The sequence below is a fragment of the Salvelinus fontinalis genome, chromosome 30, assembly GCF_029448725.1.
Source record: "Salvelinus fontinalis isolate EN_2023a chromosome 30, ASM2944872v1, whole genome shotgun sequence".
Taxonomy (NCBI): Eukaryota; Metazoa; Chordata; class Actinopteri; order Salmoniformes; family Salmonidae; genus Salvelinus; species Salvelinus fontinalis.
Genome location: NC_074694.1, coordinates 4,057,690 through 4,083,780, shown reverse-complemented (window position 1 = coordinate 4,083,780; position 26,091 = coordinate 4,057,690). Strand labels below are relative to the sequence as shown.

General features: G+C 45.8%; 1 protein-coding gene across 1 annotated transcript in view; it reads right to left on the bottom strand.

Moving 5' to 3' along the window:
• LOC129828547 (serine palmitoyltransferase 3-like) overlaps nt 1-26,091 on the bottom strand; it is a 138,487-nt gene that overhangs the window by 67,275 nt on the left and 45,121 nt on the right. The window contains exon 6 of the mRNA XM_055889570.1: nt 12,489-12,582. Coding sequence (XP_055745545.1) covers nt 12,489-12,582 — 94 coding nt within the window. The remainder of the gene's footprint in view (nt 1-12,488; nt 12,583-26,091) is intronic.

Here is a 26,091-nt window from a genome sequence, read left to right as displayed (position 1 = left end):
CCCTCACACCCATTGTAAATCTTAGGCAACAGACAAAATTCCTTTGTCCTCTCACTATGGAGAACCAGCCTCAGAACATTAAACATGCAATAAATGGACTATGGAACAATGGTTTCCGTCAGCCACAATGGTGGTCATGACGATAGATGGAATATGAAAATTAATGTCATTTTATTTTGTTATAGGACGATGTTATTATGAAACCATTGTAACTTTAAGAGTTTTCCTAGTATATGCTTGATGTTTATACATTGTACGTTGTGTGGAAAATGTCCAAATCAAAGAGAATGTTTCGGTAGAGATGAAATGTGAAGTTAGTTGTCTAAAATTGGATTTGAGTAAAATCCAGACCTCCAGCCTCTTAACTTGGTACGCCCAGAGAATTGCCCTAAAGGCGGAAGACGCCCATTTCCGACCCGAGGGTATAAAACATGTGAGTTAAGAATTAACATATCAGACTAAGTGACCCGAGGGTATAAGACATGTGAGTTAAGAATTAACATGTCAGACTAAGTGACCCTGAGCTGCAGCCAAGGTCTGAGTAGTCAACGAACCCAAAAACGCAACACGAGGTTGAAGTCAAAGGAATCCTTTTCTACCCAAGCTACTGATGAGTAGCTGTGTCTAAGCGGGTGAATTCAAGCCGGACCACCTAACCTCCACTCTCCATCGAATCGTGGAATCTACGCTGCTTCATTCCTACGCTGTGAGCTCTGAGCTACAGGGCTGTCTGTCGCTGCTTCATTCCTACGCTGTGAGCTCTGAGCTACAGGGCTGTCTGTCGCTGCTTCATTTCTACGCTGTGAGCTCTGAGCTACAGGGCTGTCTGTCCTCAGAAGACCCCTTTCAGAACAAGGGAATCAGACCACTAAGCAAAAAGGACACTGACATCGTGAGGACAACCAGAGAAGTGCACCATCCGAGAAGACGAAACGGTCCACGCAGAGAGCCACAGCGGAGACCTTCAACACGTAATTACATCATTATATTCTGACCCATAAGAGCGGCAGTTCGGGGCAAGGCCAGGGTTAAAATAAGCATAGCTGACAAATGCACCCAAATGTATATTTCTCTCGTGTACTTTCTCTTTTAAATCCCCATTTTGGGTAACACGCGCCAGATTGTGTTGGCTCGTTGTACTAAGTTCTAACCAATAGCCTAGACTGTGTTTTTCTGTATCATATATTATCATTTTAGCTTTCTAGTAAATCAATAATCCACTAAGATTGGTGTGGTACGATCTCATTGGTGGGACTCGGGTTTGTGCAGAATCCCGGGCTATACGACGTTCAGAATGAGACTGTTAGAGGAAACGGATTAATTAGCGACTGTTGTAAAATCGATATTCTGATATTCTTTGAGTTCATTTGGGAAATAGAAACCCAATAAAACTAATTTTCCCATGGTGCCCCCCGGTTAATGAGTTAATAATTGCCTGATTCATATAATCACGTAATTATAAACCGTTAATCATTCGATGAGCAGCAGTCGTCACATTGAGTAATACAAAGTCACAACAGAGATAGTCACTCAAAAAATCATATAAAACACGATTATTGCACACAGAGTCCATACTACTTATTACCTGACTTGTTAAGGACATTTTTACTCCTGAACTTTAGGCTTGCTATAACTAAAGGGGATGAATACTTACTGACTCAAGACATTTCATCTTTTCATTTTTTAAATTCATAAGCAACATATTTGAAAAAATACAACTCCACTTTGACATGTGGTATTATGTGTATGCGAGTGACAAAAAAAACCTGAATTTAATCAATTTAAAATTCAGGCTGTAACAACAAAATATAGAAAATGTCAAGGGGTGTGAATACTTCCTGAAGGCGCTGTAGGTTACATATTAACACGTACCACACATGGGATTCCTCTCTTAATACTACGAACAGATACAACACAGCCTAGTTGTCCATCTCAGTAATACATCCTACAGACAGACAGGCTGGTCTCAGTGTGGTCTCACCTGTTCAGGAACGCCCTGCTCTGGAACGCCATCTCCACCCACACACAGTTTATACACACAATTAACTATACAGACTACCCTCACTCAGTTTACTATACAGACCACCTCCAGGTTCCTAAAACAATCAGTTTACTATACAGACCACCTCCAGGTTCCTAAAACAATCAGTTTACTATACAGACCGCCTACAGGTTCCTAAAACACTCAGTTTACTATACAGACCACCTCCAGGTTCCTAAAACAATCAGTTTACTATACAGACCGCCTACAGGTTCCTAAAACACTCAGTTTACTATACAGACCACCTCCAGGTTCCTAAAACACTCAGTTTACTATACAGACCACCTCCAGGTTCCTAAAACACTCAGTTTACTATACAGACCACCTCCAGGTTCCTAAAACACTCAGTTTACTATACAGACCGCCTCCAGGTTCCTAAAACAATCAGTTTACTATACAGACCACCTCCAGGTTCCTAAAACACTCAGTTTACTATACAGACCGCCTCCAGGTTCCTAAAACAATCAGTTTACTATACAGACCGCCTCCAGGTTCCTAAAACAATCAGTTTACTATACAGACCGCCTCCAGGTTCCTAAAACACTCAGTTTACTATACAGACCACCTCCAGGTTCCTAAAACAATCAGTTTACTATACAGACATAGCTGTTGGGACATCAAGCTGGTAAAGTGGTTTGAGGATCTACCTGACAGGTAAGTTCCATATCTGTTGGGATATCAACCTGGTATAGTGGTTTGAGGATCTACCTGACAGGTACGTTCCATATCTGTTGGGATATCAACCTGGTATAGTGGTTTGAGGATCTACCTGACAGGTAAGTTCCATATCTGTTGGGATATCAACCTGGTATAGTGGTTTGAGGATCTACCTGACAGGTAAGTTCCATATCTGTTGGGATATCAACCTGGTATAGTGGTTTGAGGATCTACCTGACAGGTACGTTCCATATCTGTTGGGATATCAACCTGGTATAGTGGTTTGAGGATCTACCTGACAGGTACGTTCCAGGATCTACCTGACAGGTAAGTTCCATAGCTGTTGTGACATCAACCTGGTATAGTGGTTTGAGGATCTACCTGACAGGTAAGTTCCAGGATCTACCTGACAGGTACGTTCCATAGCTGTTGGGACATCAACCTGGTATAGTGGTTTGAGGATCTACCTGACAGGTAAGTTCCATATCTGTTGGGATATCAACCTGGTATAGTGGTTTGAGGATCTACCTGACAGGTAAGTTCCATATCTGTTGGGACATCAACCTGGTATAGTGGTTTGAGGATCTACCTGACAGGTAAGTTCCATATCTGTTGGGATATCAACCTGGTATAGTGGTTTGAGGATCTACCTGACAGGTACGTTCCATATCTGTTGGGACATCAACCTGGTATAGTGGTTTGAGGATCTACCTGACAGGTACGTTCCATATCTGTTGGGACATCAACCTGGTATAGTGGTTTGAGGATCTACCTGACAGGTAAGTTCCATATCTGTTGGGACATCAACCTGGTATAGTGTTTTGAGGATCTACCTGACAGGTACGTTCCATATCTGTTGGGACATCAACCTGGTATAGTGGTTTGAGGATCTACCTGACAGGTAAGTTCCATATCTGTTGGGACATCAACCTGGTATAGTGGTTTGAGGATCTACCTGACAGGTACGTTCCATATCTGTTGGGACATCAACCTGGTATAGTGGTTTGAGGATCTACCTGACAGGTACGTTCCATATCTGTTGGGATATCAACCTGGTATAGTGGTTTGAGGATCTACCTGACAGGTAAGTTCCATAGCTGTTGTGACATCAACCTGGTATAGTGGTTTGAGGATCTACCTGACAGGTACGTTCCAGGATCTACCTGACAGGTAAGTTCCATATCTGTTGGGACATCAACCTGGTATAGTGGTTTGAGGATCTACCTGACAGGTAAGTTCCATATCTGTTGGGATATCAACCTGGTATAGTGGTTTGAGGATCTACCTGACAGGTACGTTCCATAGCTGTGTTTTCAACAGAAGGGGAGAATAAATCACTACTCCTGAGAAGCCACCACTGTTAAACTGGATTGTAGGTTTACAGTCTTAGTCCCTCCATTAAGCGATTACCTTGAGCAAACACAGACTGCACTGTCTTCCAACTATCTGTATAGCACATGAACCTGTTACAGTATTGTGTTACGTCAGAAAGTGATGGTGGCAACACATCGTGTCATAATGGCAGAGCTAACAGAAGACTGTAATGCCAGGTTGAGATTATCCCACAGAGCTAACAGAAGACTGTAATGCCAGGTTGAGATTATCCCACAGAGCTAACAGAAGACTGTAATGCCAGGTTGAGATTATCCCACAGAGCTAACAGAAGACTGTAATGCCAGGTTGAGATTATCCCACAGAGCTAACAGAAGACTGTAATGCCAGGTTGAGATTATCCCACAGAGCTAACAGAAGACTGTAATGCCAGGTTGAGATTATCCCACAGAGCTAACAGAAGACTGTAATGCCAGGTTGAGATTATCCCACAGAGCTGACAGAAGACTGTAATGCCAGGTTGAGATTATCCCACAGAGCTAACAGAAGACTGTAATGCCAGGTTGAGATTATCCCACAGAGCTAACAGAAGACTGTAATGCCAGGTTGAGATTATCCCACAGAGCTAACAGAAGACTGTAATGCCAGGTTGAGATTATCCCACAGAGCTAACAGAAGACTGTAATGCCAGGTTGAGATTATCCCACAGAGCTGACAGAAGACTGTAATGCCAGGTTGAGATTATCCCACAGAGCTAACAGAAGACTGTAATGCCAGGTTGAGATTATCCCACAGAGCTAACAGAAGACTGTAATGCCAGGTTGAGATTATCCCACAGAGCTAACAGAAGACTGTAATGCCAGGTTGAGATTATCCCACAGAGCTAACAGAAGACTGTAATGCCAGGTTGAGATTATCCCACAGAGCTAACAGAAGACTGTAATGCCAGGTTGAGATTATCCCACAGAGCTAACAGAAGATTGTAATGCCAGGTTGAGATTATCCCACAGAGCTAACAGAAGACTGTAATGCCAGGTTGAGATTATCCCACAGAGCTAACAGAAGACTGTAATGCCAGGTTGAGATTATCCCACAGAGCTAACAGAAGACTGTAATGCCAGGTTGAGATTATCCCACAGAGCTAACAGAAGACTGTAATGCCAGGTTGAGATTATCCCACAGAGCTAACAGAAGACTGTAATGCCAGGTTGAGATTATCCCACAGAGCTGTCAGAAGACTGTAATGCCAGGTTGAGATTATCCCACAGAGCTGTCAGAAGACTGTAATGCCAGGTTGAGATTATCCCACAGAGCTGTCAGAAGACTGTAATGCCAGGTTGAGATTATCCCACAGAGCTGTCAGAAGACTGTAATGCCAGGTTGAGATTATCCCACAGAGCTAACAGAAGACTGTAATGCCAGGTTGAGATTATCCCACAGAGCTGTAAGAAGACTGTATTGCCAGGTTGAGATTATCCCACAGAGCTGTCAGAAGACTGTATTGCCAGGTTGAGATTATCCCACAGAGCTGTCAGAAGACTGTATTGCCAGGTTGAGATTATCCCACAGAGCTAACAGAAGACTGTAATGCCAGGTTGAGATTATCCCACAGAGCTAACAGAAGACTGTAATGCCAGGTTGAGATTATCCCACAGAGCTAACAGAAGACTGTAATGCCAGGTTGAGATTATCCCACAGAGCTAACAGAAGACTGTAATGCCAGGTTGAGATTATCCCACAGAGCTAACAGAAGACTGTAATGCCAGGTTGAGATTATCCCACAGAGCTAACAGAAGACTGTAATGCCAGGTTGAGATTATCCCACAGAGCTAACAGAAGACTGTAATGCCAGGTTGAGATTATCCCACAGAGCTAACAGAAGATTGTAATGCCAGGTTGAGATTATCCCACAGAGCTAACAGAAGACTGTAATGCCAGGTTGAGATTATCCCACAGAGCTAACAGAAGACTGTAATGCCAGGTTGAGATTATCCCACAGAGCTAACAGAAGACTGTAATGCCAGGTTGAGATTATCCCACAGAGCTAACAGAAGACTGTAATGCCAGGTTGAGATTATCCCACAGAGCTGACAGAAGACTGTAATGCCAGGTTGAGATTATCCCACAGAGCTAACAGAAGACTGTAATGCCAGGTTGAGATTATCCCACAGAGCTAACAGAAGACTGTAATGCCAGGTTGAGATTATCCCACAGAGCTAACAGAAGACTGTAATGCCAGGTTGAGATTATCCCACAGAGCTAACAGAAGACTGTAATGCCAGGTTGAGATTATCCCACAGAGCTGACAGAAGACTGTAATGCCAGGTTGAGATTATCCCACAGAGCTAACAGAAGACTGTAATGCCAGGTTGAGATTATCCCACAGAGCTAACAGAAGACTGTAATGCCAGGTTGAGATTATCCCACAGAGCTAACAGAAGACTGTAATGCCAGGTTGAGATTATCCCACAGAGCTAACAGAAGACTGTAATGCCAGGTTGAGATTATCCCACAGAGCTAACAGAAGACTGTAATGCCAGGTTGAGATTATCCCACAGAGCTAACAGAAGATTGTAATGCCAGGTTGAGATTATCCCACAGAGCTAACAGAAGACTGTAATGCCAGGTTGAGATTATCCCACAGAGCTAACAGAAGACTGTAATGCCAGGTTGAGATTATCCCACAGAGCTAACAGAAGACTGTAATGCCAGGTTGAGATTATCCCACAGAGCTAACAGAAGACTGTAATGCCAGGTTGAGATTATCCCACAGAGCTAACAGAAGACTGTAATGCCAGGTTGAGATTATCCCACAGAGCTGTCAGAAGACTGTAATGCCAGGTTGAGATTATCCCACAGAGCTGTCAGAAGACTGTAATGCCAGGTTGAGATTATCCCACAGAGCTGTCAGAAGACTGTAATGCCAGGTTGAGATTATCCCACAGAGCTGTCAGAAGACTGTAATGCCAGGTTGAGATTATCCCACAGAGCTAACAGAAGACTGTAATGCCAGGTTGAGATTATCCCACAGAGCTGTAAGAAGACTGTATTGCCAGGTTGAGATTATCCCACAGAGCTGTCAGAAGACTGTATTGCCAGGTTGAGATTATCCCACAGAGCTGTCAGAAGACTGTATTGCCAGGTTGAGATTATCCCACAGAGCTGTCAGAAGACTGTAATGCCAGGTTGAGATTATCCCACAGAGCTGTCAGAAGACTGTATTGCCAGGTTGAGATTATCCCACAGAGCTAACAGAAGACTGTAATGCCAGGTTGAGATTATCCCACAGAGCTGTAAGAAGACTGTAATGCCAGGTTGAGATTATCCCACAGAGCTAACAGAAGACTGTAATGCCAGGTTGAGATTATCCCACAGAGCTAACAGAAGACTGTAATGCCAGGTTGAGATTATCCCACAGAGCTGTCAGAAGACTGTAATGCCAGGTTGAGATTATCCCACAGAGCTAACAGAAGACTGTAATGCCAGGTTGAGATTATCCCACAGAGCTAACAGAAGACTGTAATGCCAGGTTGAGATTATCCCACAGAGCTAACAGAAGACTGTAATGCCAGGTTGAGATTATCCCACAGAGCTAACAGAAGACTGTAATGCCAGGTTGAGATTATCCCACAGAGCTAACAGAAGACTGTAATGCCAGGTTGAGATTATCCCACAGAGCTAACAGAAGACTGTAATGCCAGGTTGAGATTATCCCACAGAGCTGTCAGAAGACTGTAATGCCAGGTTGAGATTATCCCACAGAGCTGTCAGAAGACTGTATTGCCAGGTTGAGATTATCCCACAGAGCTAACAGAAGACTGTAATGCCAGGTTGAGATTATCCCACAGAGCTGTCAGAAGACTGTAATGCCAGGTTGAGATTATCCCACAGAGCTAACAGAAGACTGTAATGCCAGGTTGAGATTATCCCACAGAGCTAACAGAAGACTGTAATGCCAGGTTGAGATTATCCCACAGAGCTAACAGAAGACTGTAATGCCAGGTTGAGATTATCCCACAGAGCTAACAGAAGACTGTAATGCCAGGTTGAGATTATCCCACAGAGCTAACAGAAGACTGTATTGCCAGGTTGAGATTATCCCACAGAGCTAACAGAAGACTGTATTGCCAGGTTGAGATTATCCCACAGAGCTAACAGAAGACTGTAATGCCAGGTTGAGATTATCCCACAGAGCTAACAGAAGACTGTAATGCCAGGTTGAGATTATCCCACAGAGCTAACAGAAGATTGTAATGCCAGGTTGAGATTATCCCACAGAGCTAACAGAAGACTGTAATGCCAGGTTGAGATTATCCCACAGAGCTAACAGAAGACTGTAATGCCAGGTTGAGATTATCCCACAGAGCTGTAAGAAGACTGTAATGCCAGGTTGAGATTATCCCACAGAGCTAACAGAAGACTGTAATGCCAGGTTGAGATTATCCCACAGAGCTAACAGAAGACTGTAATGCCAGGTTGAGATTATCCCACAGAGCTAACAGAAGACTGTAATGCCAGGTTGAGATTATCCCACAGAGCTAACAGAAGACTGTAATGCCAGGTTGAGATTATCCCACAGAGCTAACAGAAGACTGTAATGCCAGGTTGAGATTATCCCACAGAGCTGTAAGAAGACTGTAATGCCAGGTTGAGATTATCCCACAGAGCTAACAGAAGACTGTAATGCCAGGTTGAGATTATCCCACAGAGCTAACAGAAGACTGTAATGCCAGGTTGAGATTATCCCACAGAGCTAACAGAAGACTGTAATGCCAGGTTGAGATTATCCCACAGAGCTGTAAGAAGACTGTAATGCCAGGTTGAGATTATCCCACAGAGCTGTCAGAAGACTGTAATGCCAGGTTGAGATTATCCCACAGAGCTGTAAGAAGACTGTAATGCCAGGTTGAGATTATCCCACAGAGCTAACAGAAGACTGTAATGCCAGGTTGAGATTATCCCACAGAGCTAACAGAAGACTGTAATGCCAGGTTGAGATTATCCCACAGAGCTAACAGAAGACTGTAATGCCAGGTTGAGATTATCCCACAGAGCTGTAAGAAGACTGTAATGCCAGGTTGAGATTATCCCACAGAGCTAACAGAAGACTGTATTGCCAGGTTGAGATTATCCCACAGAGCTGTCAGAAGACTGTAATGCCAGGTTGAGATTATCCCACAGAGCTGTAAGAAGACTGTAATGCCAGGTTGAGATTATCCCACAGAGCTAACAGAAGACTGTAATGCCAGGTTGAGATTATCCCACAGAGCTGTAAGAAGACTGTAATGCCAGGTTGAGATTATCCCACAGAGCTGTCAGAAGACTGTATTGCCAGGTTGAGATTATCCCACAGAGCTGTAAGAAGACTGTAATGCCAGGTTGAGATTATCCCACACAGCTAACAGAAGACTGTAATGCCAGGTTGAGATTATCCCACACAGCTAACAGAAGACTGTAATGCCAGGTTGAGATTATCCCACAGAGCTGTAAGAAGACTGTAATGCCAGGTTGAGATTATCCCACACAGCTAACAGAAGACTGTAATGCCAGGTTGAGATTATCCCACACAGCTAACAGAAGACTGTAATGCCAGGTTGAGATTATCCCACAGAGCTGTAAGAAGACTGTAATGCCAGGTTGAGATTATCCCACAGAGCTGTAAGAAGACTGTAATGCCAGGTTGAGATTATCCCACAGAGCTGTAAGAAGACTGTAATGCCAGGTTGAGATTATCCCACAGAGCTGTCAGAAGATTGTAATGCCAGGTTGAGATTATCCCACAGAGCTGTCAGAAGACTGTAATGCCAGGTTGAGATTATCCCACAGAGCTGTCAGAAGATTGTATTGCCAGGTTGAGATTATCCCACAGAGCTGTCAGAAGACTGTATTGCCAGGTTGAGATTATCCCACAGAGCTGTCAGAAGATTGTAATGCCAGGTTGAGATTATCCCACAGAGCTGTCAGAAGACTGTAATGCCAGGTTGAGATTATCCCACAGAGCTGTCAGAAGACTGTAATGCCAGGTTGAGATTATCCCACAGAGCTGTCAGAAGATTGTATTGCCAGGTTGAGATTATCCCACAGAGCTGTCAGAAGACTGTATTGCCAGGTTGAGATTATCCCACAGAGCTGTCAGAAGATTGTAATGCCAGGTTGAGATTATCCCACAGAGCTGTCAGAAGACTGTAATGCCAGGTTGAGATTATCCCACAGAGCTAACAGAAGACTGTAATGCCAGGTTGAGATTATCCCACAGAGCTGTCAGAAGACTGTAATGCCAGGTTGAGATTATCCCACAGAGCTGTCAGAAGACTGTAATGCCAGGTTGAGATTATCCCACAGAGCTGTCAGAAGACTGTAATGCCAGGTTGAGATTATCCCACAGAGCTGTCAGAAGACTGTAATGCCAGGTTGAGATTATCCCACAGAGCTGTCAGAGACAACATGTACAGTCGTGGCCAAAAGTTTTGAGAATGACACAAATATTGATTTTCACAAAGTCTGCTGCCTCAGTTTGTATGATGGCAAATTGCATATACGCCAGAATGTTATGAAGAGAGATAACACAGGTGTGAGTGTTGACGAGGACAAGGCTGGAGATCAGTCTGTCATGCTGATTGAGTTTGAATAACAGACTGGAAGCTTCAAAAGAAGGGTGGTGCTTGGAATCATTGTTCTTCCTCTGTCAACCATGGTTACCTGCAAGGAAACACGTGCCGTCATCATTGCTTTGCACAAAAAGGGCTTCACATGGAAAGTATATTGCTGCCAGTAAGATTGCATCTAAAACAACCATTTATCGGATCATCAAGAACTTCAAGGAGAGCGGTCCAATTGTGATGAAGGCTTCAGGGCACTCAAGAAAGTCCAGCAAGCGCCAGGACCGTCTCCTAAAGTTGATTCAGCTGCGGGATCGGGGCACCACCAGTACAGAGCTTGCTCAGGAATGGCAGCAGGCAGGTGTGAGTGCATCTGCACGCACAGTGAGGCGAAGACTTTTGGAGGATGGCCTGGTGTCAAGAAGGGCAGCAGAGAAGCCACTTCTCTCCAGGAAAAACATCAGGGACATACTGATATTCTGTAAAAGGTACAGGTATTGGACTGCTGAGGACTGGGGTAAAGTCATTTTCTCTGATGAATCCCCTTTCCGATTGTTTGGGGCATCTGGAAAAAAACTTGTCCGGAGAAGACAAGGTGACCGCTACCATCAGTCCTGTGTCATGCCAACAGTAAAGCATCCTGAGACCATTCATGTGTGGGGTTGCTTCTCAGCCAAGGGAGTGGGCTCACTCACAATTTTGCTTAAGAACACAGCCATGAATAAAGAATGGTACCAACACATCCTCCGAGAGCAACTTCTCCCAACCATCCAGGAACAGTTTGGTGACGAACAATGCCTTTTCCAGCATGATGGAGCACCTTGCCATAAGGCAAAAGTGATAACTAAGTGGCTCGGGGAACAAAACATCAATATTTTGGGTCCATGGCCAGGAAACTCCCCAGACCTTAATCCCATTGAGAATTTGTGGTCAATCCTCAAGAGGAGGGTGGACAAATAAAACCCTAAAAAAATCGGACAAACTCCAAGCATTGATTATGCAAGAACGGGCTGCCATCAGTCAGGACGTGGCCCAGAAGTTAATTGACAGCATGCCAGGGTGGATTGCAGAGGTCTTGAAAAAGAAGGGTCAACACTGCAAATATTGACTCTTTGCATCAACTTCATGTAATTGTCAATAAAAGCCTTTGACACTTATGAAATGCTTGTAATTATACTTCAGTATTCCATAGTAACATCTGACAAAAATATCTAAAGACACTGAAGCAGCAAACTTTGTGGAAATTAATATTTGTGTCATTCTCAAATCTTTTGGCCACGACTATGTGTTTGAGAGGGTTTGAGTACTATGTGTTTGAGAGGGTTTGAGTACTATGTGTTTGAGAGGGTTTGAGTACTATGTGTTTGAGAGGGTTTGAGTACTATGTGTTTGAGAGGGTTTGAGTACTATGTGTTTGAGAGGGTTTGAGTACTATGTGTTTGAGAGGGTTTGAGTACTATGTGTTTGAGAGGGTTTGAGTACTATGTGTTTGAGAGGGTTTGAGTACTATGTGTTTGAGAGGGTTTGAGTACTATGTGTTTGAGAGGGTTTGAGTACTATGTGTTTGAGAGGGTTTGAGTACTATGTGTTTGAGAGGGTTTGAGTACTTTGTGTTTGAGAGGGTTTGAGTACTATGTGTTTGAGAGGGTTTGAGTACTATGTGTTTGAGAGGGTTTGAGTACTATGTGTTTGAGAGGGTTTGAGTACTTTGAGTTTGAGAGGGTTTGAGTACTATGTGTTTGAGAGGGTTTGAGTACTATGTGTTTGAGAGGGTTTGAGTACTATGTGTTTGAGAGGGTTTGAGTACTATGTGTTTGAGAGGGTTTGAGTACTATGTGTTTGAGAGGACGCCTACTTACTGTTGTGCTTGAACACCCGGATAGTTGCCCCTGACAACCTGGCCCCCAAGATCAGCGAGGTGTGGTTCAGCTCATCACTCAGAATCAGACAGCCCTGGTAACAAGGCAACACAATGGGTCACAAAGTAACACAACATTACACTGTTGGTGCTGTATAGATTAGGTGTAGTCTGTTGGTGCTGTATAGACTGGGTGTAGTCTGTTGGTGCTGTATAGATTAGATGTCTGTTGTCCCAGGTCTGTTGGTGCTGTATAGATTAGATGTCTGTTGTCCCAGGTCTGTTGGTGCTGTATAGATTAGATGTCTGTTGTCCCAGGTCTGTTGGTGCTGTATAGATTAGGTGTCTGTTGTCCCAGGTCTGTTGGTGCTGTATAGATTAGATGTCTGTTGTCCCAGGTCTGTTGGTGCTGTATAGATTAGATGTCTGTTGTCCCAGGTCTGTTGGTGCTGTATAGATTAGATGTCTGTTGTCCCAGGTCTGTTGGTGCTGTATAGATTAGATGTCTGTTGTCCCAGGTCTGTTGGTGCTGTATAGATTAGATGTCTGTTGTCCCAGGTCTCTTGGTGCTGTATAGATTAGGTGTAGTCTGTTGGTGCTGTATAGATTAGGTGTCTGTTGTCCCAGGTCTGTTGGTGCTGTATAGATTAGATGTCTGTTGTCCCAGGTCTGTTGGTGCTGTATAGATTAGATGTCTGTTGTCCCAGGTCTCTTGGTGCTGTATAGATTAAGTGTAGTCTTTTGGTGCTGTATAGATTAGGTGTAGTCTGGTGGTGCTGTATAGACTAGGTGTAGTCTGTTGGTGCTGTATAGATTAGATGTCTGTTGTCCCAGGTCTGTTGGTGCTGTATAGATTAGATGTCTGTTGTCCCAGGTCTGTTGGTGCTGTATAGATTAGATGTCTGTTGTCCCAGGTCTGTTGGTGCTGTATAGATTAGGTGTCTGTTGTCCCAGGTCTGTTGGTGCTGTATAGATTAGGTGTCTGTTGTCCCAGGTCTGTTGGTGCTGTATAGATTAGATGTCTGTTGTCCCAGGTCTCTTGGTGCTGTATAGATTAGGTGTAGTCTGTTGGTGCTGTATAGATTAGGTGTCTGTTGTCCCAGGTCTGTTGGTGCTGTATAGATTAGATGTCTGTTGTTCCAGGTCTGTTGGTGCTGTATAGATTAGATGCCTGTTGTCCCAGGTCTCTTGGTGCTGTATAGATTAGGTGTAGTCTGTTGGTGCTGTATAGATTAGGTGTAGTCTGGTGATGCTATATAGATTAGGTGTAGTCTGTTGGTGCTGTATAGATTAGGTGTAGTCTGTTGTCCCAGGTCTGTTGGTGCTGTATAGATTAGGTGTAGTCTGGTGGTGCTGTATAGATTAGGTGTAGTCTGTTGGTGCTGTATAGATTAGGTGTAGTCTGTTGGTGCTGTATAGATTAGGTGTAGTCTGGTGGTGCTGTATAGATTAGGTGTAGTCTGGTGGTGCTGTATAGATTAGGTGTAGTCTGGTGGTGCTGTATAGATTAGGTGTAGTCTGGTGGTGCTGTATATATTAGGTGTAGTCTGGTGGTGCTGTATAGACTAGGTGTAGTCTGTTGTCCCAGGTCTGTTGGTGCTGTATAGATTAGGTGTAGTCTGGTGGTGCTGTACAGATTAGGTGTAGTCTGTTGTCCCAGGTCTGTTGGTGCTGTATAGATTAGGTGTAGTCTGTTGGTGCGGTATAGCCAACTCCTATGCATAAACAATGATGATAAGAGTTGGCTTTACAGCACAACCATCTTCAATAGCAGCCCCCCCCCCCCCCTCCATCCCTCCCCTGTTTATAAATGTCCCTAAAGTTTGATAAAACACTTGACGACAGAGAGTTGGGTAACGTAAGGTAACGTAAGGTAACGTAAGGTAACGTAAGCATCAGACTAACGGTAAGGTAACGTAAGGTAACGTAAGGTAACGTAAGCATCAGGCTGCATATTAGACTGCTAAATTAGGGTTCATCATCAATAATAAAATGGGTTGTTTGGACCCTGGATGCTGATTAGTTGAAAGCCCCACTCAGGTATTACCTCCCATCCTTTCTAAGTGTTATCTTCATACTGTTGTATTACCTCCCATCCTTTCTAAGTGTTATCTTTGTACTGTTGTATTACCTCCCACCCTTTCTAAGTGTTATCTTTGTACTGTTGTAATACCTCCCACCCTTTCTAAGTGTTATCTTCATACTGTTGTAATACCTCCCACCCTTTCTAAGTGTTATCTTCATACTGTTGTAATACCTCCCACCCTTTCTAAGTGTTATCTTCATACTGTTGTAATACCTCCCACCCTTTCTAAGTGTTATCTTCATACTGTTGTAATACCTCCCATCCTTTCTAAGTGTTATCTTCATACTGTTGTATTACCTCCCACCCTTTCTAAGTGTTATCTTCATACTGTTGTAATACCTCCCACCCTTTCTAAGTGTTATCTTCATACTGTTGTAATACCTCCCACCCTTTCTAAGTGTTATCTTCATACTGTGGTATTACCTCCCACCCTTTCTAAGTGTTATCTTCATACTGTTGTATTACCTCCCACCCTTTCTAAGTGTTATCTTTGTACTGTTGTAATACCTCCCACCCTTTCTAAGTGTTATCTTCATACTGTTGTAATACCTCCCACCCTTTCTAAGTGTTATCTTCATACTGTTGTATTACCTCCCACCCTTTCTAAGTGTTCTCTTCATTCTGTTGTAATACCTCCCATCCTTTCTAAGTGTTATCTTTGTTCTGTTGTACTGTTGTAATACCTCCCACCCTTTCTAAGTGTTATCTTCATACTGTTGTAATACCTCCCATCCTTTCTAAGTGTTCTCTTCATACTGTTGTATTACCTCCCATCCTTTCTCAGTGTTATCTTTGTACTGTTGTAATACCTCCCACCCTTTCTAAGTGTTATCTTTGTACTGTTGTAATAGCCTCCCATCCTTTCTAAGTGTTATCTTCATACTGTTGTATTACCTCCCATCCTTTCTAAGTGTTATCTTTGTTCTGTTGTACTGTTGTAATACCTCCCACCCTTTCTAAGTGTTATCTTTGTACTGTTGTAATAGCCTCCAATCCTTTCTAAGTGTTATCTTTGTACTGTTGTACTGTTGTATTACCTCCCATCCTTTCTAAGTGTTATCTTCATTCTGTTGTAATACCTCCCATCCATTCTAAGTGTTATCTTCATTCTGTTGTAATACCTCCCATCCATTCTAAGTGTTATCTTCATTCTGTTGTAATACCTCCCATCCTTTCTAAGTGTTATCTTTGTAATGTTGTAATACCTCCCATCCTTTCTAAGTGTTATCTTCATACAGTTGTAATACCTCCCATCCTTTCTAAGTGTTATCTTCATTCTGTTGTAATACCTCCCATCCTTTCTAAGTGTTATCTTTGTAATGTTGTAATACCTCCCATCCTTTCTAAGTGTTATCTTCATACTGTTGTAATACCTCCCATCCTTTCTAAGTGTTATCTTCATACTGTTGTATTACCTCCCATCCTTTCTAAGTGTTATCTTTGTAATGTTGTAATACCTCCCATCCTTTCTAAGTGTTATCTTTGTAATGTTGTAATACCTCCCATCCTTTCTAAGTGTTATCTTCATTCTGTTGTAATACCTCCCATCCATTCTAAGTGTTATCTTCATTCTGTTGTAATACCTCCCATCCATTCTAAGTGTTATCTTCATTCTGTTGTAATACCTCCCATCCTTTCTAAGTGTTATCTTTGTACTGTTGTAATAGCCTCCCATCCTTTCTAAGTGTTATCTTTGTACTGTTGTACTGTTGTATTACCTCCCATCCATTCTAAGTGTTATCTTCATTCTGTTGTAATACCTCCCATCCATTCTAAGTGTTATCTTCATTCTGTTGTAATACCTCCCATCCTTTCTAAGTGTTATCTTTGTAATGTTGTAATACCTCCCATCCTTTCTAAGTGTTATCTTTGTAATGTTGTAATACCTCCCATCCTTTCTAAGTGTTATCTTCATACAGTTGTCTATACTGTCAGTGGTGTTGTAATCGTGTACCCATTCATTTGAAATCCACTCTTAGATCTGCTATTGCCAGCTCAAAAGAGAAGCCCACTGTGATATTCTCACTCAATGCTTTAAAGTTCAAATGTGAATTCCATATTCTTTAATAACCCCCTTGGTTTTCAAATCACGTAGAGGGCTTGGGCTGTTACACTATAGCAACCACAGCCCCATGTTAGTCAGTTTATAACAGTTTATAACAGTTTATAACACTCCATCATCGTTACTCTGAAGGTTCCTCATACTGGACATTGGCAGCGGCCTCAGGCGACAAATACTGCTAACCTTAATTCCAATTTCTATTCTTCCTATATTACTAATAGGGATAGACCAAGTGGGACATTTCTATGTAATCTGATAGCCATACCAACTATATCAACCATCAGACAGGGCCTGCAACCTCCTATTGAACCTAGCTTGTATGAGTTGGTCACCACATGTGACTTTAAACATCGTAAAAGACTTGGGTTGATGCATCTGAACATTAGGCGCTTACTTCCTGAACTGGATAACATCACTTCCTGAACTGGATTACATCACTTCCTGAACTGGATTACATCAAGATCTGGGTTGACGAATCCGGACATTCTGGTATTGACTGAAACTTGGTTCTCTGGGGTCATTCTGGACTCTGATATTAATATGGAGGGTTATGATGTGTTCAGAGCTGACAGACAGGGTAGAGGGGGGGTGGGGGGGTCATTCTGGACTCTGATATTAATATGGAGGGTTATGATGTGTTCAGCGCTGACAGACAGGGTAGAGGGGGGGGTGGGGGGGGGGTCATTCTGGACTCTGATATTAATATGGGGGTTATGATGTGTTCAGAGCTGACAGACAGGGTAGAGGGGGGGGGTGGGGGGGGGGTCATTCTGGACTCTGATATTAATATGGGGGTTATGATGTGTTCAGAGCTGACAGACAGGGTAGAGGGGGGGGGTGGGGGGGGGTCATTCTGGACTCTGATATTAATATGGGGGTTATGATGTGTTCAGAGCTGACAGACAGGGTAGAGGGGGGGGTGGGGGGGGGGGGGGTCATTCTGGACTCTGATATTAATATGGAGGGTTATGATGTGTTCAGAGCTGACAGACAGGGTAGAGGGGGGGGTGGGGGGGGGTCATTCTGGACTCTGATATTAATATGGGGGTTATGATGTGTTCAGAGCTGACAGACAGGGTAGAGGGGGGGTGGGGGGGTCATTCTGGACTCTGATATTAATATGGAGGGTTATGATGTGTTCAGAGCTGACAGACAGGGTAGAGGGGGGGGGGGGGGGGGGTCATTCTGGACTCTGATATTAATATGGAGGGTTATGATGTGTTCAGAGCTGACAGACAGGGTAGAGGGGGGGTGGGGGGGTCATTCTGGACTCTGATATTAATATGGGGGTTATGATGTGTTCAGAGCTGACAGACAGGGTAGAGAGGGGGGGGGGGCTGGTCATTCTGGACTCTGATATTAATATGGAGGGTTATGATGTGTTCAGAGCTGACAGACAGGGTAGAGGGGGGGGGGGGGGGGTCATTCTGGACTCTGATATTAATATGGGGGTTATGATGTGTTCAGAGCTGACAGACAGGGTAGAGGGGGGGGGGGGGGGGGGGGGTCATTCTGGACTCTGAAATTAATATGGGGGTTATGATGTGTTCAGAGCTGACAGACAGGGTAGAGGGGGGGGGGGGGGGTCATTCTGGACTCTGATATTAATATGGAGGGTTATGATGTGTTCAGAGCTGACAGACATGGTAGAGGGGGGGTGGGGGGGGTCATTCTGGACTCTGATATTAATATGGAGGGTTATGATGTGTTCAGAGCTGACAGACATGGTAGAGGGGGGGTGGGGGGGGGTCATTCTGGACTCTGATATTAATATGGAGGGTTACGATGTGTTCAGAGCTGACAGACAGGGTAGAGGGGGGGGGGGTCATTCTGGACTCTGATATTAATATGGGGGTTATGATGTGTTCATAGCTGACAGACAGGGTAGAGGGGGGGGGGGGGGGTCATTCTGGACTCTGAAATTAATATGGGGGTTATGGTGTGTTCAGAGCTGACAGACAGGGTAGAGGGGGGGGGGGGGGGGGGGTCATTCTGGACTCTGATATTAATATGGGGGTTATGATGTGTTCAGAGCTGACAGACATGGTAGAGGGGGGGTGGGGGGGGGTCATTCTGGACTCTGATATTAATATGGGGGTTATGATGTGTTCAGAGCTGACAGACAGGGTAGAGGGGGGGGGGGGGGGGGGGTCATTCTGGACTCTGATATTAATATGGGGGTTATGATGTGTTCAGAGCTGACAGACAGGGTAGAGGGGGGGGGGGGGGGGTCATTCTGGACTCTGAAATTAATGAGGGGGTTATGATGTGTTCAGAGCTGACAGACAGGGTAGAGGGGGGGGGGGGGGTCATTCTGGACTCTGATATTAATATGGAGGGTTATGATGTGTTCAGAGCTGACAGACATGGTAGAGGGGGGGTGGGGGGGGTCATTCTGGACTCTGATATTAATATGGGGGTTATGATGTGTTCAGAGCTGACAGACAGGGTAGAGGGGGGGGGGGGGGGGGGGGTCATTCTGGACTCTGAAATTAATATGGGGGTTATGATGTGTTCAGAGCTGACAGACAGGGTAGAGGGGGGGTGGGGGGGTCATTCTGGACTCTGATATTAATATGGGGGTTATGATGTGTTCAGAGCTGACAGACAGGGTAGAGGGGGGGTGGGGGGGGTAATTCTGGACTCTGATATTAATATGGGGGTTATGATGTGTTCAGAGCTGACAGACAGGGTAGGGGGGGGGGGGGGGGGGGGGGTCATTCTGGACTCTGATATTAATATGGGGGTTATGATGTGTTCAGAGCTGACAGACAGGGTAGAGGGGGGGGTGGGGGGGGGGGGTCATTCTGGACTCTGATATTAATATGGAGGGTTATGATGTGTTCAGAGCTGACAGACAGGGTAGAGGGGGGGTGGGGGGGTCATTCTGGACTCTGATATTAATATGGGGGTTATGATGTGTTCAGAGCTGACAGACAGGGTAGAGGGGGGGGGGGGGGCTGGTCATTCTGGACTCTGATATTAATATGGAGGGTTATGATGTGTTCAGAGCTGACAGACAGGGTAGAGGGGGGGGGGGGGGGGGGTCATTCTGGACTCTGATATTAATATGGGGGTTATGATGTGTTCAGAGCTGACAGACAGGGTAGAGGGGGGGGGGGGGGGGGGTCATTCTGGACTCTGATATTAATATGGGGGTTATGATGTGTTCAGAGCTGACAGACAGGGTAGAGGGGGGGGGGGGGTCATTCTGGACTCTGAAATTAATATGGGGGTTATGATGTGTTCAGAGCTGACAGACAGGGTAGAGGGGGGGGGGGGGTCATTCTGGACTCTGATATTAATATGGAGGGTTATGATGTGTTCAGAGCTGACAGACATGGTAGAGGGGGGGTGGGGGGGGGTCATTCTGGACTCTGATATTAATATGGGGGTTATGATGTGTTCAGAGCTGACAGACAGGGTAGAGGGGGGGGGGGGGTCATTCTGGACTCTGAAATTAATATGGGGGTTATGATGTGTTCAGAGCTGACAGACAGGGTAGAGGGGGGGTGGAGGGGTCATTCTGGACTCTGATATTAATATGGAGGGTTATGATGTGTTCAGAGCTGACAGACAGGGTAGAGGGGGGGTGGGGGGGTCATTCTGGACTCTGATATTAATATGGGGGTTATGATGTGTTCAGAGCTGACAGACAGGGTAGAGGGGGGGTGGGGGGGTCATTCTGGACTCTGATATTAATATGGGGGCTATGATGTGTTCAGAGCTGACAGACAGGGTAGAGGGGGGGGGGGGGGGGGGTGTCATTCTGGACTCTGATATTAATATGGAGGGTTATGATGTGTTCAGAGATGACAGACAGGGTAGAGGGGGGGGGGGGGGGGGGTCATTCTGGACTCTGATATTAATATGGAGGGTTATGATGTGTTCAGAGCTGACAGACAGGGTAGAGGGGGGGGTGGGGGGGGGGGGTCATTCTGGACTCTGATATTAATATGGAGGGTTATGATGTGTTCAGAGCTGACAGACAGGGTAGAGGGGGGGTGGGGGGGTCATTCTGGACTCTGATATTAATATGGGGGTTATGATGTGTTCAGAGCTGACAGACAGGGTAGAGGGGGGGGGGGGGGGGCTGGTCATTCTGGACTCTGATATTAATATGGAGGGTTATGATGTGTTCAGAGCTGACAGACAGGGTAGAGGGGGGGGGGGGGGGGGGGTCATTCTGGACTCTGATATTAATATGGGGGTTATGATGTGTTCAGAGCTGACAGACAGGGTAGAGGGGGGGGGGGGGGGGGTCATTCTGGACTCTGATATTAATATGGGGGTTATGATGTGTTCAGAGCTGACAGACAGGGTAGAGGGGGGGGGGGGGGGTCATTCTGGACTCTGAAATTAATATGGGGGTTATGATGTGTTCAGAGCTGACAGACAGGGTAGAGGGGGGGGGGGGGGTCATTCTGGACTCTGATATTAATATGGAGGGTTATGATGTGTTCAGAGCTGACAGACATGGTAGAGGGGGGGTGGGGGGGGGTCATTCTGGACTCTGATATTAATATGGGGGTTATGATGTGTTCAGAGCTGACAGACAGGGTAGAGGGGGGGGGGGGTCATTCTGGACTCTGAAATTAATATGGGGGTTATGATGTGTTCAGAGCTGACAGACAGGGTAGAGGGGGGGTGGAGGGGTCATTCTGGACTCTGATATTAATATGGAGGGTTATGATGTGTTCAGAGCTGACAGACAGGGTAGAGGGGGGGTGGGGGGGTCATTCTGGACTCTGATATTAATATGGGGGTTATGATGTGTTCAGAGCTGACAGACAGGGTAGAGGGGGGGTGGGGGGGTCATTCTGGACTCTGATATTAATATGGGGGTTATGATGTGTTCAGAGCTGACAGACAGGGTAGAGGGGGGGTGGGGGGGTCATTCTGGACTCTGATATTAATATGGGGGCTATGATGTGTTCAGAGCTGACAGACAGGGTAGAGGGGGGGGGGGGGGGGGGGGTCATTCTGGACTCTGATATTAATATGGAGGGTTATGATGTGTTCAGAGCTGACAGACAGGGTAGAGGGGGGGTGGGGGGGTCATTCTGGACTCTGATATTAATATGGAGGGTTATGATGTGTTCAGAGCTGACAGACAGGGTAGAGGGGGGGGGGGGGGGGTCATTCTGGACTCTGATATTAATATGGAGGGTTATGATGTGTTCAGAGCTGACAGACAGGGTAGAGGGGGGGTGGGGGGGTCATTCTGGACTCTGATATTAATATGGAGGGTTATGATGTGTTCAGAACTGACAGACAGGGTAGAGGGGGGGGGTCATTCTGGACTCTGATATTAATATGGGGGGTTATGATGTGTTCAGAGCTGACAGACAGGGTAGAGGGGGGGTGGGGGGGGGTCATTCTGGACTCTGATATTAATATGGGGGTTATGATGTGTTCAGAGCTGACAGACAGGGTAGATGGGGGGGGGGGTCATTCTGGACTCTGATATTAATATGGAGTGTTATGATGTGTTCAGAGCTGACAGACATGGTAGAGGGGGGGGGGGGGCTGGTCATTCTGGACTCTGATATTAATATGGGGGTTATGATGTGTTCAGAGCTGACAGACAGGGTAGAGGGGGGGTGGGGGGGGGTCATTCTGGACTCTGATATTAATATGGGGGTTATGATGTGTTCAGAGCTGACAGACAGGGTAGAGGGGGGGGGGTCATTCTGGACTCTGATATTAATATGGGGGTTATGATGTGTTCAGAGCTGACAGACAGGGTAGAGGGGGGGTGGGGGGGGGCATTCTGGACTCTGATATTAATATGGGGGTTATGATATGTTCAGAGCTGACAGACAGGGTAGAGGGGGGGGGTCATTCTGGACTCTGATATTAATATGGGGGTTATGATGTGTTCAGAGCTGACAGACAGGGTAGAGGGGGGGGGGTCATTCTGGACTCTGATATTAATATGGGGGGTTATGATGTGTTCAGAGCTGAGAGACAGGGTAGAGGGGGGGTGGGGGGGTCATTCTGGACTCTGATATTAATATGGAGGGTTATGATGTGTTCAGAGCTGACAGACAGGGTAGAGGGGGGGTGTGGGGGTCATTCTGGACTCTGATATTAATATGGAGGGTTATGATGTGTTCAGAGCTGACAGACAGGGTAGAGGGGGGGTGGGGGGGGGGTCATTCTGGACTCTGATATTAATATGGGGGTTATGATGTGTTCAGAGCTGACAGACAGGGTAGGGGGGGGGGGGGGGTCATTCTGGACTCTGATATTAATATGGAGGGTTATGATGTGTTCAGAGCTGACAGACAGGGTAGAGGCGGGGTGGGGGGGTCATTCTGGACTCTGAAATTAATATGGGGGTTATGATGTGTTCAGAGCTGACAGACAGGGTAGAGGGGGGGGGTGGGGGGGGGGGTCATTCTGGACTCTGATATTAATATGGAGGGTTATGATGTGTTCAGAGCTGACAGACAGGGTAGAGGGGGGGTGGGGGGGGGTCATTCTGGACTCTGATATTAATATGGAGGGTTATGATGTGTTCAGAGCTGACAGACAGGGTAGAGGGGGGGGGGGGGGGGTCATTCTGGACTCTGATATTAATATGGAGGGTTATGATGTGTTCAGAGCTGACAGACAGGGTAGAGGGGGGGGGGGGGGGGTCATTCTGGACTCTGATATTAATATGGGGGTTATGGTGTGTTCAGAGCTGACAGACAGGGTAGAGGGGGGGTGGAGGGGTCATTCTGGACTCTGAAATTAATATGGAGGGATATGATGTGTTCAGAGCTGACAGACAGGGTAGAGGGGGGGTGGGGGGGTCATTCTGGACTCTGATATTAATATGGGGGTTATGATGTGTTCAGAGCTGACAGACAGGGTAGAGGGGGGGGGGGGGGGGGTCATTCTGGACCCTGATATTAATATTGAGGGTTATGATGTGTTCAGAGCTGACAGACAGGGTAGAGGGGGGGTGGGGGGGGGGGTGGAGGGGTCATTCTGGACTCTGATATTAATATGGAGGGTTATGATGTGTTCAGAGCTGACAGACAGGGTAGAGGGGGGGTGGGGGGGGGGGGTGGAGGGGTCATTCTGGACTCTGATATTAATATGGAGGGTTATGATGTGTTCAGAGCTGACAGACAGGGTAGAGGGGGGGGGGGGGGGGTCATTCTGGACTCTGATATTAATATGGAGGGTTATGATGTGTTCAGAGCTGACAGACAGGGTAGAGGGGGGGTGGGGGGGTCATTCTGGACTCTGATATTAATATGGAGGGTTATGATGTGTTCAGAGCTGACAGACAGGGTAGAGGGGGGGTGGGGGGGTCATTCTGGACTCTGATATTAATATGGAGGGTTATGATGTGTTCAGAGCTGACAGACAGGGTAGAGGGGGGGTGGGGGGGGGTCATTCTGGACTCTGATATTAATATGGGGGTTATGATGTGTTCAGAGCTGACAGACAGGGTAGAGGGGGGGGGGGGGGGGTCATTCTGGACTCTGATATTAATATGGGGGGTTATGATGTGTTCAGAGCTGACAGACAGGGTAGAGGGGGGGGGGGGGTGGAGGGGTCATTCTGGACTCTGATATTAATATGGAGGGTTATGATGTGTTCAGAGCTGACAGACAGGGTAGAGGGGGGGTGGGGGGTGGGGGGGTCATTCTGGACTCTGATATTAATATGGAGGGTTATGATGTGTTCAGAGCTGACAGACAGGGTAGAGGGGGGGTGGAGGGGTCATTCTTATTAAAAAAAACTTTCTCTGTCTCTTTACTGAAATCCATTTCCCTTGCCCAAAATATTTAGCTACTATCCTTAAGCCTTTGTCTGGGGAAAAAATGTATCCATAACTGTTATATGGGTCTGATGTCCTCCCCCCGCTCGAACCTTTGTGCACTCGAGGAGTTAACTGGTTTGTTGTCATCTTTTACTAAATCAGAAGTTACTATCCTGGGTGACTTCAATTATGATTGTCTGAAGCCTGCATTTCCCAATCTAAAACACGCGCAACGGTCTGAACCCGACCCAGCCGGTGACTGTCTAAAACACGCGCAACTGTCTGAACCCGACCCAGCCGGTGACTGTCTAAAACACGCGCAACTGTCTGAACCCGACCCAGCCGGTGACTGTCTAAAAGACGAGTGTAACGGTCTGAACCCGACCCAGCCGGTGACTGTCTAAAAGACGAGTGTAACGGTCTGAACCCGACCCAGCCGGTGACTGTCTAAAAGACGAGTGTAACGGTCTGAACCCGACCCAGCCGGTGACTGTCTAAAAGACGAGTGTAACGGACTGAACCCGACCCAGCCGGTGACTGTCTAAAAGACGAGTGTAACGGTCTGAACCCGACCCAGCCGGTGACTGTCTAAAAGACGAGTGTAACGGTCTGAACCCGACCCAGCCGGTGACTGTCTAAAAGACGAGTGTAACGGTCTGAACCCGACCCAGCCGGTGACTGTCTAAAAGACGAGTGTAACCGTCTGAACCCGACCCAGCCGGTGACTGTCTAAAAGACGAGTGTAACGGTCTGAACCCGACCCAGCCGGTGACTGTCTAAAAGACGAGTGTAACGGTCTGAACACGACCCAGCCGGTGACTATTCCTACAAGGCCCAACCCTAAAGATCCTTCAAAGTGTTGTGTCTCTGACTGATTAAATGAGATTACAGGCTACATTATCAAATTGATCAACTCATGTTTGATTGATTACGTGATTGAATTAATCCATGCAACAATTAGCTCGTTAATAACCTGGGGCACCACGGAATCGTTAATAGAGCTGCTGTCTTCCGAATAAACTCTAAGATCTGAAGATCTTTTATATCAATAGCAGTAAAATATTAATTGTCACCTTATCTCACCTGAATGTCATAACATTCTTGATTATCTACACTAACCCTGGCTAACAAGTTCAATCAGCAATACAACAATTGTATTAATTATTTATTTAAGAAATACCTAAATTAATCACACAGAATTAATCATACATCGATAACCAATCATGTCATAAAATAAAATGTCCCTAGTGGACGAAACCGATATGATGGCTATAGTTACACAAAGAAAGGGGGTTGGGCTTGAATGAAAGAGCGGGAAGACTGAGGGACAAAGGGGAGTGGTTCTCTATCGGACCTTGAGAAGCTATGCTACCGTAAATACAGAATCTTATGCATTCTAATTACTGCCCATTCGGAAAATAAAAATGCAAGATTTACTCTGAGCTGCGCTTCGATAGGTGGGTCGAAGATGGAAGATTGGTTTGCCCAGCAGAGATCGCCATTATCCTTTGAAGAATCTTTATGGTCGTAGAGCGGCTACATTACAGTACCTTGTCATTTCTAGGAGATTGTCTGTCCTTTTCTAGGCCACGTACGTTTATAGCTGCAGCTAGTAACTCAACGTCTAGGAGGTATCACCTCTTCTTTAGTGAATAAGAGGTCAAAGTTCATACCAAGTTGCCATAATCGGC